Source organism: Hydractinia symbiolongicarpus, chromosome 13 (genome assembly GCF_029227915.1).
Source record: "Hydractinia symbiolongicarpus strain clone_291-10 chromosome 13, HSymV2.1, whole genome shotgun sequence".
NCBI classification, from domain to species: domain Eukaryota; kingdom Metazoa; phylum Cnidaria; class Hydrozoa; order Anthoathecata; family Hydractiniidae; genus Hydractinia; species Hydractinia symbiolongicarpus.
Genome location: NC_079887.1, coordinates 20,155,017 through 20,174,986, shown reverse-complemented (window position 1 = coordinate 20,174,986; position 19,970 = coordinate 20,155,017). Strand labels below are relative to the sequence as shown.

The following is a 19,970-nucleotide window of genomic DNA, read 5'->3' as shown; positions in this document are numbered from 1 at the left end:
CTCACCTGATATTTAAAAAAAGGTAACGGGTTTGATCCCTAGCTTAAATAAGAGCTTTAAACACTCTAGAGAATCACATATGTAAATCACTTTAACATAGCTAAGTAACAAACTAGCTAGCTTAAAAGATACAGCATTTTTTTACCTGAGAAGTCTCATCGACCAAACCACCAAACATCCTGTTTTGCAAAAAATTGATTTGGAGTTTCAAACATATCAAGACGAACGGTAACCGACTGTTTTGGGCAAGAATCTTTGGCCTGTGGGACCTTGAACTCGAAGAACTTCGAGAAAAAAACTCGCAGGAAGCCATGAATATCAAATTCTGACAATCTGAGATCCTATTGGCTAAAAGATCAAATAACGCATTTATATTAGCTTTTAAGAAATTGAACAATTTCCAAGCCCAGGGTAAATACTTTATCCTGGACACCGCGCGTCCAGGCTCTAGGTGGTCCCTATCTCCCTATCTTCCAAGGCGATTTTAAAGATTCCGCCTTACGCGGCGGAAATTAAAAATTTTAAAAGATTACATATAACTAAAGTTTGATTCTCAGAATCAATTTTGGAAAACCTAAACCTGAATATCTTTGAAGTCGTGTTAATGTTGGGTAAAATGACCGCTGCCATCACTAAGCAACTGCTTCAAAAAACACGACAACGAAAAAAAAGCATGAATCCATTTATCTTCTTTATTTCCACACAACGCATTCGTTAAAAAAAGTTAAATATAATTATATAAGTTTCAAGCATGCAGTTAAAAAATAAACACAAAAATATCAGCTTTGTGCGGCACAAAATACACTAAAACTCATTAAGTCCGCAATCCTCGGGCTTCCGTCTAAGTCCAAGGATGCTCCAGAGGCAATAAAACAACAAACACACAAACGACGAAGTTGTTCGAGCAAGTTAACATTCTAGCTATACACATTGTGAAAAAAAATTACACTAAAAATGTTGTATTGATTGGTGTGTATCATAGAAATTAAAAAAACACACGAATGCCGAAAAAGCAAACGTCTTTTTACATGCAAACATAAAAGGTTAAACACCACTAAAAAGTTTTGATCTTGCGATCATGAAAAATATTTTTTATCGCGTACTCCTTTGTTCACAACTTGCATACACATACAGTATAAGCAAATTATAAGCTAATATCTTTCATGCTATATCGCAATGTCAAAATAAAAATAAGGCGTAACTAGAATTGCTCACAAATAAAGATTCTTTTATTATATAGAAGTTTAATTTTAGTTCATATTATGTAGTTACGAATTTACAGACCATCTTCACATCGAAGCTACGCTATATAAAAATATAAAATTAACATGAAATCCAACTTTCAGCAGCTAAATTTACGCATTCGTGGAAATGCCAACTTTTCAAGCATTTGTAAATTTATTACAAACGTAGACAATTCGCGTGTAAAATTACACGCTAAATTATAAATTACAGAAGGTGAAATGGTGTTTGCGGGACTTTTAAGTATTCATATTTAACAAAATGAAGAGTACGTAGATACAAACTAAAAGTCTGATGTGAATAAAAAAAGCAAACAAAATCAGCTTTCAAATGACAACATCTATAAGAGATTTACATGAAAATTCAAAGTTTCTTTCACTAAGACAGCATGCTTCCCTAAAAGTGAAGTCTAAGAATTGCGAAATACGTTATTGACCGTTCTTTTAGTGGCTTACACGAAAACCTACTGAGGTGGCGCACAGTATAGCGGCGAGATATATATCTCTAACGATTCGCTACCTCCTTTAAAAATCTATTTTTTAAAAACACTAGCAAGTTTCCATAACTTTTTGGGATAAATTTAAAATGAGCCAATCATTGGATTCCACCTCTTTCGGCATATCAATATGATCTTCTTCGACTACATTTTCTAAATTGCGAATAACAACAACAAGCTCATCGTCTAAATCATAAACCTCCATTTCCTCTTCATGAACAACTTCTATAGAATTAGTTTTTGCTTCACAGTTCACACCATTATTTGCTAACGATTCAACTTTGACTGATTCAGCATGTTTGGGTGAATTATTGGTGCTTACAGACGATTCAGAGTTTGTGCATGGTTGCTCACTTGGTTCTTCCTTCGTTTGCTTATCAGTATCTTCATCTCCTTCTTCTATGATTGTTTCATTTATTGTTGTATCGTGTGCTATATGCATATCAAAGTCAATGTCTGTCTCGAGAAACTTCTCACTTATATTATCTTCCTCATCTTTTGTTGTTTTTTCAGTGGGAGGAGATGCAGGAGCATCGGAAATACTCACAACCTCAATATGCTCCATGCTTGGACTGCCTGTCTCACTTTGAATGGGCGTAGTTGCCTGAAAAAAAAAAAGTGAACTATGTAAAGTAAATTTTTTAAAGCAAAAAAAAAAAAAAAGAAAAACAAGGCCAACATGATGCCTTCCCGCACACAGACCTTTTTCACAGACGATTTTTACATTGTGCTATTCTTAAAACCGACCTCTTTTGCAACACAAAGCTAGTTTCTAAAATTTAGAATTCCAAGCAAGGCCTATTTTGGTTCCCTTATTATCAAAAACGTGATTATGACATAGAAGCTAACGTTTAATAAATTTTATTTAAACAACGAAGTAAAGAGCTTGCTACTTTGACTGCCTTAACATTTGTTGACAATTTTAGTAAGAGTGCAATCCACAAAATGAAATAAAACATCACGAAATTCACCCCAATTTTTATATACCATTATAACAAGCAGGGCCATTTTTTAACACGTCTTTAATTTGCTGATCATATAAGCAAGGCTGGACCAGCTAACAGGGCTGACTTGGTTTAGCAAGCTGATGTTTTTTTTGATTTGATTACATTAAGTGAGCTGGCCTGGTTAGGCAGGTTAAAAAAGGATTATGAAATATCACAATAAAATTTAGGTTTTTTTGTTGTCTTAGTGTATTTTCCTTTTTTGGCTTTAAAGGTTTAGTTATAAATAGTCTTTAGCCCATGGAAGAAACCGTGGGAATTTGCAGATAGACGTAATGTATGTCGAGCATTAATACAGATATTTACTATTGAAGGTTCTAAGCACACTAACACAGAGAAAAATTATTAGAAACAATCAAAATAAATTAAAAAAAATTGCAACGATTTAAGTTATAATTTCATAACTTTTTTAGATTCTCGGTAAATCTTGATCAACTTAACCCGACTTCATTCTTGACGTTTACATGATGAGGTTATCAACCTGTCCGTTCAGGTGGTTCGTAGTTATATAATCTTGCGGTGAAAAATAACAGACATCACCACCCCGTTATTTGGCCTCAGTTAAAACTACACTGTACTGTAATGGCTTCATTAATTTAAATTAAGATATTGATGTTAGTGTTATTGACTTCGCGAAGTTTAATTTGTCAATTAACATAAGAGACATGCATTTTTGGGGCAAAATGAAAGGAAAATGAATATTATACACCCTGTAAAAGAAAGACGGACACACTCTTCATAATATTATAAGAGACTAGTTGATAAAGCCGTGGAGAAATCCACTTAGACAGAAGAAGAATGGAAAAAATAGGTTGTTTTAGGTTTTTTGCTGACGTTAGCAGTGCATAAACAAAAAAAGTGGGCGAAATTTGTTTATCTGTTTTCTGTAATGTGCAGAGCTTAAAAGGCTAACGAGAAAAATGTATAGTATGATGTGCTATTGACGAACGGTTAAGAAGATATAAAGGTTTAAAAATTTTGCTAACGTCAGCAAAGACGCGCCAAAACACAAAAAATATTTTTAGAAATTTGTATACCTGCTGCCTTTTACGTATAGATCTTGAAACGCTGTTCAAGAAAATGTATAGGATCATGTAATTTTGACAAACGATTGCAGAGATATTAGGGTTTAAACATTCTTTGTTGGCATCATCAACCTGTCCATTCTGAAACGGATTCGGGGACCTAGGTTTGGGAAACTTGCCAAATTTGGTTACAGGTGGTCCCTAGTTACCCAGGCGGTAAAATATGACTGACGTCACCACCTCGTTTCCAAGTTATTTGGCCTCAAAATTTTGAGTGCATCGCAAAATTAATGTTATTGAAATATCGCCGTAACGTCAGATCGATTAACAAATCATACATAAATTTCTCGGCGACGTCAAAGGAAAATGATAAATGCCTCCCCCACTTTGGAAATTGTGGCGCCGCCCCTGTCTTTGTTTATCAAAATCATTTATAATTTAATACAGTTATTGATTTGACCAATGATTGGATTGTATATCCAGGGTTCGAATTAACGATTCGTGAAATCACGAACCACGATATCCTTATGTACTTTAACATTGACATCAGATATAATTTTTCCACTGGAAAGTTAGTCTTTCTGTATTTTTTACGAAAGTTCTTTCCTAAAAACGACCGCCGAATTAAGAAGTGTCGCACTCTCTCTACGTAACCCACGATGGCCGCTATGGCTCACTTCTCTTCTTAATAAAAACACTTCTCTTCTTTCCTTCAAAATCTTCTCTTCCGTCCGAAACACTTCTCTTCTAAAGGAAGAAGCACTTCTCTTCTATGAACTCAAAAAATTCCCAGACCCAATTCTGGTCCAGAATATTAATCGAGCTGGATTTTGATAACTCAAGTTTTTAAATAAATGACAACCCTCGTCCCCAGGCATTTTTGCCTTTTCGAAATATACTAAATCGTGTTGTTTTGTAAAAAAATGTTTAAAAAGATTTACTTCGTCAAACGTATATTTTTATATTATTCTAAACAAAAGAACTATTGTTTTTAACCTAAAATCCTAGTCTGATACTCTTATAAAGCACCAGTATAATAAAGAAAAAGCATGTGATTTGCCACGATGTTGGACTATAGGCAGCCATTTATTTTGCTATTTATTGTGTTTATTGATAAAACAAACTATTTACTTTGCTACTGATCTGGATTGATTCGTGATCTTATTTTATTCATGCACAAGCTTGGGGACCTGCTACAACAAGCTGTTCGTAAATTAAGCACGTGTTAGCCAAGTATTTTTCTTGCAAAGAGTGAAAAAAATATACAGACCATAGGTGTGAAATTGCGGACCAGATTTTTAAATTTAGTTGTGAAGAGAAAGTTTGGGGCCACATGCAGAGAAGTGTTAAGTGCAGAAGAGAAGTGTCAAAACGCAAAAGAGAAGTGTGAGAATACAGAAGAGAACTGTTTGAATCATAGAAAAGAAGTGTTTTTATTAAGAAGAGAAGTGAGCCATAGGGGCCATCGTAGTAAGCCTACCATATTTGTTTACAAGGGCAGACATTTTGCTGATAACCGAATTTTCATGGATTGGAAAATATTGATTAATGTGTTTGCAAAAAGTAAACTCCTGGCCAATTAGACAATTCTAACAATAATAAATCTAACAAAATCATTGTTACAAGCTCGTGAGCTTGTTACAAGCTCGTGAGCTTGTATTAAAACGCAAATGTGTCCTACAAGAATGGAAATTTTTGCCTCTCTGAGCACCGACACGGGAGTCGTCGTGTGTTCGAATCTCATCTTGGTAACTATTTTTTCTTTTTTTTTTCTTTTTTCTTTTTTAAAAAGATAAGACAAGTGTTCAAAACACTTGTTTAACTAACTAGTAAATAAAGGTGTTTCCACCAAACTTTTTAAAAGTGAATGTAGGCAGAATTAACTAAATTAATGAATTTCGCAAATTTTGAGGTTTGTGGGTTTGTGGTCTTTCTTCTTCCTGTCAGTCGGTTCACCCAAGACGGACCCATCGAAAATTAAAAGTTCGAGGAATTTTCCGTTCAGGAAGGTCTCACAAATCAATTTTAAAAAATAAGTGTCTAACAAATATTATTGCGTATCTGAATAGTAAAATATGTCGTGTTTAACTTCGTAACAAAAATCCCAATTAGATAGACAGCTTTTTGTAAACTTTATTCGCGAGGTTGTTTGCGTATATCATACGTCTTGTTTTCTCTTTACTCTTGAATTTATAAATTAATTTTGACAGCTGCTTCTAAACAATAATATAAATACACATTGCATATAAATGATTGTAAAATTTTAAATGACAACTTATATATATTTAATTTTTAGTTTTTGGATTCTATTAAAAATTAATGTTGAAAATAGTAAAAAGGTTAATGAGACCATAAGGCAATTAAATTATTACCTAGTTCTAATTAAAACTTTGACAATCAGGAAAATGTCAAAGCAATATATAAAGCTAAATTAGTTTTGAAAATTAGTTTTGTAATCATTTGACAAAGTTACAGAAAATGCTTAATTTGACACCTTAAGTTTAATAATGCTTTGACTAATCACAAGCTTGCTTAGGAAAAATAACACTAATTACCCAAAATACTGGATATATTTCCTAAAATGCAAAAAAATAATTGAAAAGCAGATACAATTTCTAACAATTAGTGCTATTTTTGACATAAAAAATGAACTTGAAAGTAAAAATTATCCAATTTTTTTGAGCTGCTGACAAGGCATTTAAAGCTTAATGCATAAAAATCTCACTATTTCCCTTCATTACTAAAACCTTGTCTGGGTTTCGCTTTTTAAGGTCTACTTCCTAGAGAGTTTAGCATGTCCAGAACATTAACATAGTTTTGTTTCTATATTCAATGCTTGTACTTTTTAGCCTACAACTAAACCTCTTTTTGAGACAAAATAGAAGAAAACAAAAGAACATTAAATAAAGAAATTTTGTTGCTAGATAACTTTTCGTTATTCATAATTTCATAATATTTTTCATGTTTGCAATTTTTTTGCCATTGCTATATTCATCATCATCATTCTCGGCTTAACGTCCGTTTCCCATGCTAGCATGGGTTGGACGGGATATATTAATGACCTCTACTCAACTTCCTCTGTATCAAGTCTTATAACCTCCTGCCAAGTCTTTCTCTGTCTGCCTCTGGGCTTTGCCCCAGAAACTATCAAGTCTCTACACTTTCTTACCCAATTATCCTCCTCCATTCTTTCCAAGTGCCCCAGCCAATTCAACCTTCTTATCTGGATAACATCTTTAGTTCTATGGATACTTGGCCTGCTTCTTAGCTCATCTGAACTTTTTTTGTCTCTCAGACTGGCGTTACACATCCACCTATAACCATTCTCATATCATTTCTTTCTAAACGGTCAAGATCTTCCTGCTTCACTGCATATGTCTCACTACTGTACAACATAACACTTCTTACACAGGCCTCATACAACCTATCTTTTAGCTCAATTGACAAGACTCTGTTAGTCAACAAAGGAAGTAACTCTATGAATGTATTAATGTATAGAAAGTATAGAAAGGTAATTATATACAACAGCATTGCTGAATGCCACCTTGATTTAATAAGCAACAAACACCTGCATATATAAGGGTGATTTCGGCACCATTTAGAATTAAACTGGCAGATATCCTCCGAAATTGCCCGCACTATCTCGAACTCGCCCGAGTTTTCTCGAAATGCCATGTGGACAGTTGAGAAAAGGCGCTTGAGTTACAAGTTTTCTAACTAGCTACCTCTGGCTGATAAGTGAAAGTAGCCAAAAACAGTTCGGCTATTATATCTAGCTGGCTAGCTAGCTTAACAAAATTCTTAATGTGTCCAGTAGTTTTTTTTAGTGATGGTTTTTTATTTTTTAGGGATTGATTTTGACATTTTGCTGTCTCACTCACTACTCCCTCAAATTATTCTGCCAACCAGAGTAACTGATTTCTTCAGTACTATTATTGGCAATATTTTTTGCGATTCTTCTAAGATGAATACAATATCTGGCAACCTCATTACCTCTATATCTGATCACTTCCCACAATTTTTAGGTATTGATAAACCACTTTCTATACCTAGTCTGGCTTTGTAACTTTTTTAACCTGCTATTGACAAATACATATTTAATTTACTTTATTTACTTTACTAATCTTTAAATGAAAAGTTTCAGACATCCCAAAGCTCCATGGTGGTTTTAACTGTTGCACTTTGCGCGGGAGACCAGGGTTCCATTCCCCTTGACATTGATTCAATATGGGCGAGTGAATGTTACCATAGGCCTGAGTTAACCTAAGCCTTGTGAGGAAAATTGGGGAGATGGCAACTATAATAGGCCTGCATAGCTCAAAATGGTAAATAAATACTCCACGACTCCCTATCTAAGTGATGGCCTCTTATAAAAATAAAAATAATAATTATTATTATTATTATTCTGAATATTTATACAGGATATAGCCAATTCAGTGTTGGAAACACTGTTATCAATGATGGTCCGTGTACAGAAATGTACACTGGTAATACCTACCCAATTTCCCTCACATGGCATGGGTTGACCCGTAGCTGTGGTAAAGGCACTTGCTAAACATGCTCGGCTGTGGACTGGACCACGGACCTTGCGATTGCAAAGCGAACTCCATAACCACAAGGCCATCGCCACTAATAGACAGGGTGTATCCCTTAATATTTGTGGGCCAGCCATGTAAAATATGCACACCTATCTATCAATCTAAGGAAGCCCACAAGCCACCACACTTTTTAAATAGTTTCCAAATCTGTCAAAATCATTCTAAAAGTGTTTTTCGAAGTGTTCAAGTTTCCGAAAATACACCCTAGTTCTAAAAGATTTTCAAATGTCTTCTCTCATATCAAAAAGGCAAAATTCCTTGAAACGTATTCCTTTGGTGTTTTGTTTAAATGAAGTTTTAGTGCATAACCTTAAAAAATTATTCTAAGGGCCACAAGCATGGCTGTCATCTTTTATGCAAAATGCCGTGATGATAAAAAGTAGATATTTGTCAAATTATTGTGTAACAGCTCATCAATTCAATATATCAAAAATTATATAGCTAGCTATATATTTTTCTCTTTTTTAAACAAAATTCATTAATATTTTAAGCAAACGTTTCTTGATGGATTTCTTTGCTTACTGTGGTCTGTTGTTATATTTTTTCCTTACAAATATTGCCTGCGCATGTGCAAAAAAACTTTTTTAACTTTTGTAGCTAGCTAGCTACACATTTGATACATAGCTATAGATATATATACCTCACAGTGGCGAGTAACTGTATCTACACTTTCTGTGTTACTTGAAGTAGGTGTTTCAGGTTTCTTTTCAGTGACTACTCCTCGAACAGGACTACCCAAGGAAAGCATTGAATTTGATTTTTCAACAGTATTTAACAATCCAGACATCCTCCAGTCATCCATGCCAGGATTTAAGACCATACTGGTGGTCTCAAAAGCGCTACACGAAGCTGATAAATTCTTTTTCTTTGGCTGGAGGGTTCTAAACCTTGGGAGAGGAATCTTACTTTTAGATTCGTTGTGTAAACTTAAAGAATTTGATCTTTGAATGCCATCATGTGTCTTGCTCTCTGTTCCCTTCTTTTGGGAAACATCTGTACCATTTAGATGGCTTTTTCTTTTATGTGAAAATCCGAACTTTTTTTTTGAAGTTTCACCTTCACTGACTTTATTTTCACCAGACGAATTTATAACCTTTCCTTCAGAAAGATTCTCCATATTTTCCGGGTCTGTCGGTCCGACTTCTAAAACTTCTCCTTTTTTATGCTTCGCAACTTTTCTAAATCTCTTCTTCTTTGGCATATTAAATAATATTTACTCAAGCAATTAAAATACGTTTACTTGTTATTATTTCTGATAATGTTTATTTTGTCAAACCGTTAAAAAATGAGTTGAATCACTCTTGTTCTCATGATAGCAATGTAAACACACCAAAAAAACAGTCGATAATTAATGTAATCAAATTAATATAGAGAAACTATTATCTCCATTATGTCATACACATGTTGCGGTGTTATGATTTTTTTCCCCTTGCTCTTTTTTTATTGAGAAAAACAAGTCCGTTCTATTTAAACACTATTTAAACCGCTCTTACTTTCCACGCACTTAAAAATCAAAACAAAAATTTAATATCCTGCTTAAAATTGCACAAAATTACAAGCTAACCCCCATAATTAATTATTTCATGCAAGATATTGTGGCAGTGTAAAGTACTCAAAAAGGTCATTCTAAGTGCCGGTCACTACTTAAATCTACAATTGGCACCAAAGGTACACAAGTCAAATGTTTAAAAAGCTTTTATACGTTTCACGAGACTGTTTTTTATTTCACGAAGACACTTTGATTGCTTTTTTACAAAAAACAAAAACAAAAACAAACAAACAGGAAATTACTTCTGCTGAGAGAAACAAAAAGCAGAAGCGTAATTTCTTAACGGGTTGCACAATGTTGTTTCCATGCCTCTCTGTGAACCTATGACAAACCGACGGTATGAGTTCCGCATTAAATAATTAACGAATCGTAGGTCTGTAAATCATTCTTGTCTGTGCACCAGAATTGTTTGTTAAAGTTACCACATTAAATAATAAAAAAAAAAACTAGATAGAGGCCTTGAGGTCTGGAAAGAAAGTTGTGGTTTATAAGCAATGAAAAAAGGGTTTTGACGGGATAGGACAGTTGACGCAAACTGTTAACAAAGTCGAGATTTTTATTCAATAAAATTATTATATACACTTTCAAATGTCGTCACCAGTTCTTTTTTTACTGTTCATTTAAATCATTTAAACTACATTCTATCAGAATGTTCATCTAAACTAATTTTATGATATGTAATGTTTATCATCTAACCTACATCTTGTCATGAAGTTTGGGTTCGAAATTGTCAAGTAACCTCGATATGGCGTCGACACATTCAATAAATACCAGGGTTAACTTCCCATTTGAACGTTCAACGATTGCACATCTTCTACTAACTTCGAGATGATATTCCCTCTAAAAATGGAAACAAAACATATATAATGCAAACAGTGGAGACAACTTTTATAATATATTATATGTAGTTCTAAGTAAATCGGAAAAAAGCAAATAGTGGAAATAGTTTTTGAAGGAGGAAAAAAATTCCAAATATCGCGGTATTTAATTTTCGCCATCTTACCAATAATCTAAGCGAGAACTAATTTTCGTGAAAGTGACAAAAAATTCCCGCGAATTTTCAAAATTCTTTATTTTGCGAAATTTTGCTGACGACTAAATTTTCGCGAAATTTGGAAATTAATTTTTGTGGATGCTGATTGTTTAGTAATTCTAGTACCGACAAAATTAGTAATTTGCCAAACATAGCTTTCAAAACTTTTTTTTTTTGGAATTGGGAATAGGAAAAATGTGTATAGGATAGCATGTCCACCTTGTTTCGCTCTCAATCGTAAATTTGTTTAACCTAGCTACTTAATTTCTCTCATAAGAAAGCTCAAACAAAAACGAATATGTCAGAGCAAATCCCTAACATTCAAATCCATCAATTAAAACAAAGACAATCATGAACAAGCGAATTTATTCTAGGCATCTATATGTTAGAGGATCGAAATCAGTTTTTCTAAATATTCCCTTTCCGAAGTTTTTAAAAGTTAATGGAAATACTATTGATATGAGCATTTCTGTCTATACTATTTATGGTTTCTTTAACTTTTCTAGCTGTCTCGCAGTCCGGGAATCCTTTATTGTCCCAGTCAATAATATGATCATTCTTCCAGCTATGGCCGGGAATCTCTTTTTTGTCTCTATCTGTGTTGCGTACAGCTCTTGCACACGTTGTTTGAACATTCGTTTTGTTTGATCGACATATGCAGCATCACAGTCCTTACATGGACTGTGTAGACATATTTTGTTTTTCGGATGCGACAGTATACCACGTAGCGTGTTTTTAGATTGAAACACTGACTTTTTTTATGATCTCTTAATAATCAACGAAGTATGTTACTTGTCTCTGGTATACACACTGTAGCTACTGGTTCAACTTCTGCATCCTTTCCGTCACCGTTCTTATCAGTTTTGTTCCTGATTTTTCTTTCAACTTTTGGTTTGTCTCAAGTAACTGTTTGCAAGTAAAGCGTTGTGTCTACGAAATAACTCTTTCCTTCGGTCATTTTCTCCACTGACTACATTGCCTGCTTTGTCCAGTAGGACACTACACTTCCTTTGCAGCACATTTGGTGATGAGATGTCTAGTTGAGAAATTGATCAGTATGAGTTGCTTTGCGGTATACCGATACTGGTAAGTTACAACTGTTGATGAACACTAGAGTGTCCAAGAAAGAAAGCGTACCGTTCTTCTTGTATTTAATTATAAATTGAATATTTGGATGTAATGTAATTATGTAATTATTATATGTTCATGAAATGTGTCTAGATATGCTTTTTAATTATTAAGAACACGTCATCCACAAAAGCCTGGAATCGTGATCTGCAGTTGATAAAGCTGTAGTCTCACGAGACTGCTTATATATTTTAGCTACTACAGAGGAAGTTGGGCCACTCATAGCCAAATCGTGTCAAATAAATACGATGTTTTTGTAAGCACAAATTCGATCAAGGACATTCGTTTATAGGGATACGTGTTTTGTTCTTATACTCCTCATTATTTAGCACGTGATGTATAATGTGTCTTTTATCGGCACAGTTGTGTACAGTGAAATCAACACCAAATAATACCATACACTCGTCGTTCTCGATCCGCAAGTTTCCAATAAATCCTAAAAACTCTTTGTGTAATTGCTTAGAATGGAAGCTAGATATTTCGATAAATTATACAAAGCAGATCCTGTAAAAAGGTAATTACTTTAATTGTTGTGGACTGATTAATTGATTTCGATCTAATTATCTCCCCAACTAATAAATAGCTAAAGATAACTCGCTTGTTCATGACATAAAAATATTATTCAATGACAATGACTGGACAAATAAGCGGTAATATTTTCAAAATAAAATCATTTCCCAGAGCAAATACACCTTTCCCGAATTTCATAAATTATAATAATTATGACGTCATACAAAATTTTATAATGGTTCTGTTCTTCAAATTAGGATATTCAGATAGAATAATAAAGTATCATGACAAATATGAAGTTCTTAGGGCGATATAATATTCTGGTTGGATTATATTTAGATTTAAAGAAAATAATTATTTTCAAAACGAGGCTATTCTTATGAAGCTCGGCTATATGAAGGGTTTTTCAGTAACTTTCAGCTAGGAACTGAGGCACTTAACGAACAGAAATATTTACGAAATTAGGTAATTTGTTCTACCTTTTGCTAAGGAACTTAGGGATATGAAATCATTTATAGCATCGACCTCTTTAATTGAGTTTGGCATAATTAGGAAATTCGGGAAACGTCTATTCTGAATTAAAATTAACAATGAGCACAAAGCCAGCTTGGTCATACCTTACCCTCCTAAAATGTACGAGAGTTATTCGTATTTGTTCGGACAAGTGAGGCCATTCGCGCTCAAAAAAAAAAGGTTCCCGATAATGATCACGTGAAAAAAAGAAGTAGCCAATCAATAAGTCAGTATACTGACAGCAGGAAATTGTTTGCGAGCGTGATTTTTCCATTTCAACTATACCGATTTTCCCTTGATAGGAAAAATTATGCTATGTGTCCTGGCTAAGGGTTGTTAGATTTTATGTAACTTCAAAGAAGGATTTCCTTCATTTTTTCTAAATTTCTGAGGCTTTTCCTGATTTTAATTTTTTTTTTTTTAGAAAAAATATAAATTTCGAGCCGCACTTGCACTCTTTCGTGCCTGCACTCGCTAATAAAAGTCTACTTACTGTTCCTTCAAGACAGCCCTAACTTTAATGTTTTGCGATGCTGAGAGAGCTGTCTTGTCATTCACAGAAACGTTTTTATTTATACTACTTTCTGGTATTTCTTGTAGAATTATATTCTCGTGTTTTCGTTTAACCTGAAATTAAAAGGCGAAAAGATGTAATTCTCTTTTATCAATTTACCAGAAAACAATGATATACACAAAGAGGCATATTCAACGAAATTAAATATTACTTGAACATAAAGACGAATTTTGTAAACAAAGCAACTGATTCTCACAAACGTTGAGGCTTCCAGAGAGAGGGAGTTGAAACAGATATTACTAAGAGCGAGTACTTAATAAATAACGAACACGACAAACAACGAATAGTATGGAAAGTTAACGGCAGCAAACACCAGCATCGAATAACAACGAATAACAAGGAAAGATTACGACAGTCAACACAAACAGCGAGTAACAACGAATAACAACGAAAGATTACGACAGTCAGCACAACCAGCGAGTAACAACGAGTAACAAGGAAAGATTACGACAGTCAGCACAACCAGCGAGTAACAACGAGTAACAAGGAAAGATTACGACAGTCAACACAAGCAGCGAGTAACAACGAATAACAAGGAAAGATTACGACAGTCAACACAACCAGCGAGTAACAACGAGTAACAAGGAAAGATTACGACAGTCAACACAACCAGCGAGTAACAACGAGTAACAAAGAAAGATTACGACAGTCAACACAAGCAGCGAGTAACAACGAATAACAAGGAAAGATTACGACAGTCAACACAACCAGCGAGTAACAACGAGTAACAAAGAATAAAAACGAATAACAAGAAAATAACAATGAATAACGCACTAATGCCACCAGTACTAGCGAATAACAAAAAACGTTTCAAATCCAGTGAAACACTTTATCTTCAACTTACGGTTTCTATGCACCTTCTTTGATGAATCAACTTTTCATGCAAAACTGTCAGCTCTTTACTCCATACACTTTCTTCGTTTGAGATGACAGGCGACAAAAAGAGCATTTTTCTAAACAGTTCGTTTACCCTATAAAACATAAAATTTACAACAATATAACAAAGTACGGACAAGATTCCACTCCTAACTGAAATATTCATTGCTTCCTTTCTTGTACTTTTATTTCTCTAGTTGTTTGAAGATGGTTTCCAGGCTAAATCATTTGCCGCCAGGCGTACTGGCTCGAAATAGGCGGGAATATTTAGTTTTAACGTCTTCTTTGAGTAGATATAAATAAAGGCGGGCTTCCACTTAAACAAATTTAGTCGAAACGATCGCCGTTGATAGATAGCGATTACCGTTGATAGATAGCGATTACCGCCAAAACGGTTTCCACTTACATTTGGTCTTATCGACAACACAAAGTTTAATTTTGTTAATAAGTAATTTGACACAAATAGATAATAAACTAGTCAGAGACTTGGAAATTGTGTATGACCGTCTTACGACCAGTTTTGACCTTTCGTCGAGGTTAGATTTATATAAAAAAATATTTAATAAAAATGGAGTGTAAAGAAAAGAAAAAAAGGTTAGAACTGATAACCATATTGGGTTTAACCAAGTCAATTAGGTTAGTGCCACTGAAAGGTTAGTGTCTTGGATAATTGAATCTACAAATCCTAACAAAAAATTCAAAACTGCCACAGAAAGAAAACTTTTTAATTGCAATCTCAATAATTTTTGTGAGAAAGTTTTTTTTCGCAGATTCAGTGAACGTCGATCGATTCGACTACGTTCGTTTCATTGGAAACCCGCCATAATATTTCTAACAGAACCTTCTTAAAGTCATGCCGAAATGTAAAAAATCGTCTCTCTATTCTCTTTCAAATGCATTCTTTGTAAAGTGGACATAAAAATCAGGACGTCAACAGGATATTCAAATCATTTTAGCATTTAACGGATTTTGGATCCACCTTCGAGCTTAAATACATGATTTTTTGATAGAACGAGAGTGGTAATTTCACTTGTGCAGTGGGAGGAGGAAAACGAATTTGCTTTTTTATATCTGGTCTGCAAAATGCCATCTAAATATCTATATCGATGAATTCATAAATCATATATATTGAAACAAACTGACAATGGAACGTTGTCTGGTTGAGCTTTTAGGTTTGCTTGCCTTACGGATGCAAAAAAATCATATATAAATGAAAAGCAAATTCTAAAGCACGCAGTCTACGTATTTTAAGCTAGTGCAATGAGAAATGGAACAACATTAACGACAAAGATGACGACAACCGCAACGACGGCGACAAGATGACAATGACAACAACCAAGACAACGATGACAACTAACAAACAATAATAAATAAAATAATAAACCACCTTTTTCCTATAGAGAGTGTATTTTCTTGCACCATTTCCAACTTAGATCCAAGCTCTTCACTGCTGCTACTAAGCGCAACATCATTTTGAAGTATCTCAACCTCCTCTTTCTGTTGTTCTTTCTTAGCTGTCAGGATTTTACATCTGGTAAGAAATTTTACAGCATATACATTCAACAAAGTTCACATTGTCTTTCACCTGAATTCCTTTTCTTTTTTTTTTGTCTCAAACCCAACCTCGTCCTAAGGGCATCGTGTATCTTTTCTGACATCGCGACTACGATACGAACATAAGCCTGGTACAGGCCTGTTCACGTGAATATTTTACAACTCGCAATCCCGGTTTTAAGATTTTTCATGATTACCGTTTTTTTGGGCCGGGATACGCAAGCAAAAGGTGACGTGACGTGAAGAATAAACTAGGGTTTCTGGCGACTAAAAAACAGTAAAAGCGAACCAAAACAAGAGAAACGAACAGTAGGTTTTTGATTCAGATAATGTCAGAGTTTGCCAGTATCATACTGATCCTGTGATTTTTATGTTTGGTCATAAAAACAGATATTTTAAAAAATGTTGCGGCATAAATTAGCTTGGCTGACACTGAGGATGGATAGATATTTTTAGTTCTGTGATTTTCAGCCGCTAATTATTGAAAGCCTTTTTGAGCTAAAATTCTAAAGATAAATTGTTTAGGTATCTTGAAGGAAAAATTATTACAGGAAGAATGTTTTGCAAAACTCACCATTTTGGACCCAAATAAAGTTTTACAAAACTGCAATATTTAACAAGTAGCAATAGTAAGTTCCACAAAAGTAGAATAAAATGTAACAAGAGTTGAATAAAATGTAACAAGAGTTGAATAAAATATAACAAGAGTTGATTAATTGCAAAAATATGTCCGCAAATATTTCTTCCCACAAATATTTCTCTCCTAGGTATTATCGGTGTGTGTGATATACTTTTGAACCTACTGCGAAATTAGTCATAGTCAACTACACTGACCTTGTCTAAGATTATAATATGGAGAAAGCAAGTGTTAAACCACAACTAAGAGTAAGCATAATGAGAAAGTATGTACAGGGTTGTCACAAAAAACAGATCATCCTAATAAAGTACATGCCTTATCGATATCTTTATTTTTTGCCAAATTTTTAACGATTTTTTCTTTTTTTAGTGCATTATAAATATAATGTTTCAAAATTAAGATGATACAAAGTTTGGAGATTTCCAGTCCATGTGTTAAATAGAAATTGTTACTAGAAAGCAGAATTTGTTAATTTTGTTTCCATGTAGAATTATTTATCAACCATTTTACTTTCACATAGTGCATTTGCATTGAAAAAAATTTAAGGTTTTATTTTTTTAAAAAACTTTTGTTAAAATTTATTCGGATAAAATAACAAAATTTTATGCAAGTGACTAATATTTCTGCTGAACAAAACTTCGGATCAACTTTTCTACCTGACATTGGTTACCGGTAAGATGTGAGAATTGCTCCTAATATTTTTTTCACATGTATCTCTTTCACTTTTGATGTGCTGACAAAAATAGTCAGAAACTGAGGAACTATAACAATAGTAGAATTTTTTTTTTCACTCATTTTATTACATTGAGCCGGTCTGAAAACAAATGAAAAATGTTGTTAATTCAATTTTTATCTAAGCTATATGACTTTTATTTTGATTGAAAAGTATGGCTTTAAACAAAAGGAAATTTTCTTATACCACTGACTCTGATAGGCACTTTTAGTTAATGTCTCTTTCAGTACACGTGCTTACATATTTCATGTAAATGTATTCAAATAAAACAGTTATTTTAAACAAAAAAACATATTTAAGAAATTTTAGCCTGGTCCCAATTTTACCTCTTTTGCGACACATTCTTTGTTTACACGCATGAAAATTCTCGATTTTGTAAATACACAAAGCAACCTTGAAAAGGCAATTCCCAATACCCCAACCATCCTGACTTTCTACTTATTTCTCGTATTTTTCTTGAAGGAATTCCAAACATGAGGTAGGCCTGGCTAATTTCCCACATTGTGCAACCCAAGATATTAAAGGGGCTACAAAACAGTTCAAGTAAGATCTCCGACATGGTTGTTACTCTCCATCCTCGCGCATTCTGAATAAAGGTGTGTAATAAATAGACCATTCGAAAGGTCAAGCACAAGAAATTAGAAGCACTTCACAACTGTATAGACAACCTGTTTATGACAATTACTTTTGGTATGATGAATTTGCTATTTTTTCTTTTTCTTTTTAAAAAAACCCTTTCTCTTTTTGGTGGTAAAAATGTGCCACAGTCTGTAATATATATCAAATATCAGTAAATCAAAAGTTTATTTTGAGGAGGAAACAAAAAAAAAACACGAGCTGTATTTGTTAAAAAAATTATGTTACTAGCTTTAAGAAGGTAATTATCACATGTAAAAATATTTTAAAGTCTTCGTTGTTGCTTTGACTCGCTTAATGTACAATAATCTTGTTAGAATGTTTCTATGCGAAATCAAAGTTTAAAGTTTATTTCACCAGAAAATTGATGGTGTGGTGCTTACATCAAATAAATGATGGATATTAAATACACGTAGGGAACTTTGAAAGTCATTTGTGGTATTAATGTTTTAGATTTTTGTTTTTGTCCTAAGTGCTCATAAATTTATTCACCGCCATTAGCTCGAATTCCGTGTAAGTCACTAAAGTCAAAAATCAACTGCCCGTTTTGAAGCTTTTTTAAAAAAAGATTGATTTTACCTGCCCCATAAAACTCCACAAAGTCCTAGCATAAATTAGGGTTAAATAAGTGGCACCATTTAGTTACGTTATCTCAGATCAATATGTGTATGATATAAATTGCTCAACAGTCACTTTTAAATTTTTACACTAAGTAGCTATACAAAATATAAAGTCCAACATCGAATCCAAGTCTCTAAACTCGCGGCCATGTTATATTTTTAACTATAACCACCGCGGGGGAGAGCAATTTATTCGAACTCGCCGCGTTAACAAATAAATTAGAGATGTCACTCCGTCCAGTCACAGTACAGAGCTGAAGGGCCGGTGCCAGGGACATGTTCGTTTATTGTCCCGGATGTTCGAAAAAATGCAAGATGCCCTGGGGACCAGGTTATCCCAAGCCCTCCGTACTTGTAACTGGCTCAGTGCAATAAAATTTTGTAAGTGACGTCAAGCTTGAGAGAACAAAAGAGAAACGGATATACTACTAAATCTGTTTTTTTTATCCTGTTGTAGAAGGCAGCAATAAGATAGATGTACATACCATGCAGCAGAAGAGAAAACATATACTATCGTTTTACAACGGATGAGGAAAACACTGACCTATATCATTACAGTGGATCTCCTACCTATTCTCTAATTGAATTTTAGCTAGCAATAGCTTCTGTATGTATTCTTCACGAAGTATTTTTGTGGTTTTTGTAAGTAACCTGTAGTAAGCGTCAATGGGTACAGAGTCTTCACTTCCACCACACCTAAAAAGTTAATTGAACTATTTGATTACTATTCAGGATTTGTTTTATAAAACAATTCCCAAGTTAGTTCCTGAACTTTACACCATTTTTTATTCAAATTTTAAAAATTAAAATGTCAATCATACGGAAAATCAAATTAAGGGGACTAGTTACAAAAAGTGGTTTAATTAATGCTTAATCCTCTTACAAATTTTTAAGAATGCAGCTTAAAGAATATCAGACTGAAATTCCAGGTTAAAAGTAATAGGCCTATTGTTTAGAAAAATAAAAAAATAAGAAAATGGTTAGCGAATTTTAAGTTATATAAAGTAGCTTTGAATGTAAACACATCTTTATCTTTGTGAAGCAAAATCGTTTAAAATTGTTAGCGTTGTTTGTTTCGCGTTTTAAAAATTAAGCTTTAATAAATAAACTATTGCTATGGGAATAAAAGACATTTTAAGTGTATGGAATAATCAAGGAAGTACTCATGCTTTTGTAAACGTCGTACACACGTAAGTAAGCCAATACCGTCTGCTACCCAGCAATTGACAGTTTGTGGCTAAC

The 19,970-nt window shown here is 33.7% G+C and overlaps 2 protein-coding genes across 2 annotated transcripts in view; both read right to left on the bottom strand.

Moving 5' to 3' along the window:
* Positions 1–678: 678 nt before the first annotated feature.
* Positions 679–9,712, bottom strand: LOC130623581 (uncharacterized). Its single transcript, XM_057439082.1, has 2 exons — positions 9,006–9,712; positions 679–2,342 (listed from the first exon to the last, which is right to left on the bottom strand). The coding sequence occupies exons 1-2, from the start codon at positions 9,564–9,566 to the stop codon at positions 1,791–1,793; spliced, it is 1,113 nt and encodes a 370-aa protein (XP_057295065.1). The 5' UTR covers positions 9,567–9,712; the 3' UTR covers positions 679–1,790.
* A 740-nt stretch (positions 9,713–10,452) lies between these two features.
* The window catches only part of LOC130624095 (nucleoporin 88-like), a 35,409-nt gene continuing 25,891 nt past the window's right edge, over positions 10,453–19,970 (bottom strand). The window contains exons 12-16 of the mRNA XM_057439664.1: positions 19,299–19,424; positions 15,936–16,079; positions 14,517–14,643; positions 13,592–13,725; positions 10,453–10,754 (exon numbers count right to left, since the gene is read on the bottom strand). Coding sequence (XP_057295647.1) covers positions 10,691–10,754; positions 13,592–13,725; positions 14,517–14,643; positions 15,936–16,079; positions 19,299–19,424 — 595 coding nt within the window. The 3' untranslated portion in view covers positions 10,453–10,690. The remainder of the gene's footprint in view (positions 10,755–13,591; positions 13,726–14,516; positions 14,644–15,935; positions 16,080–19,298; positions 19,425–19,970) is intronic.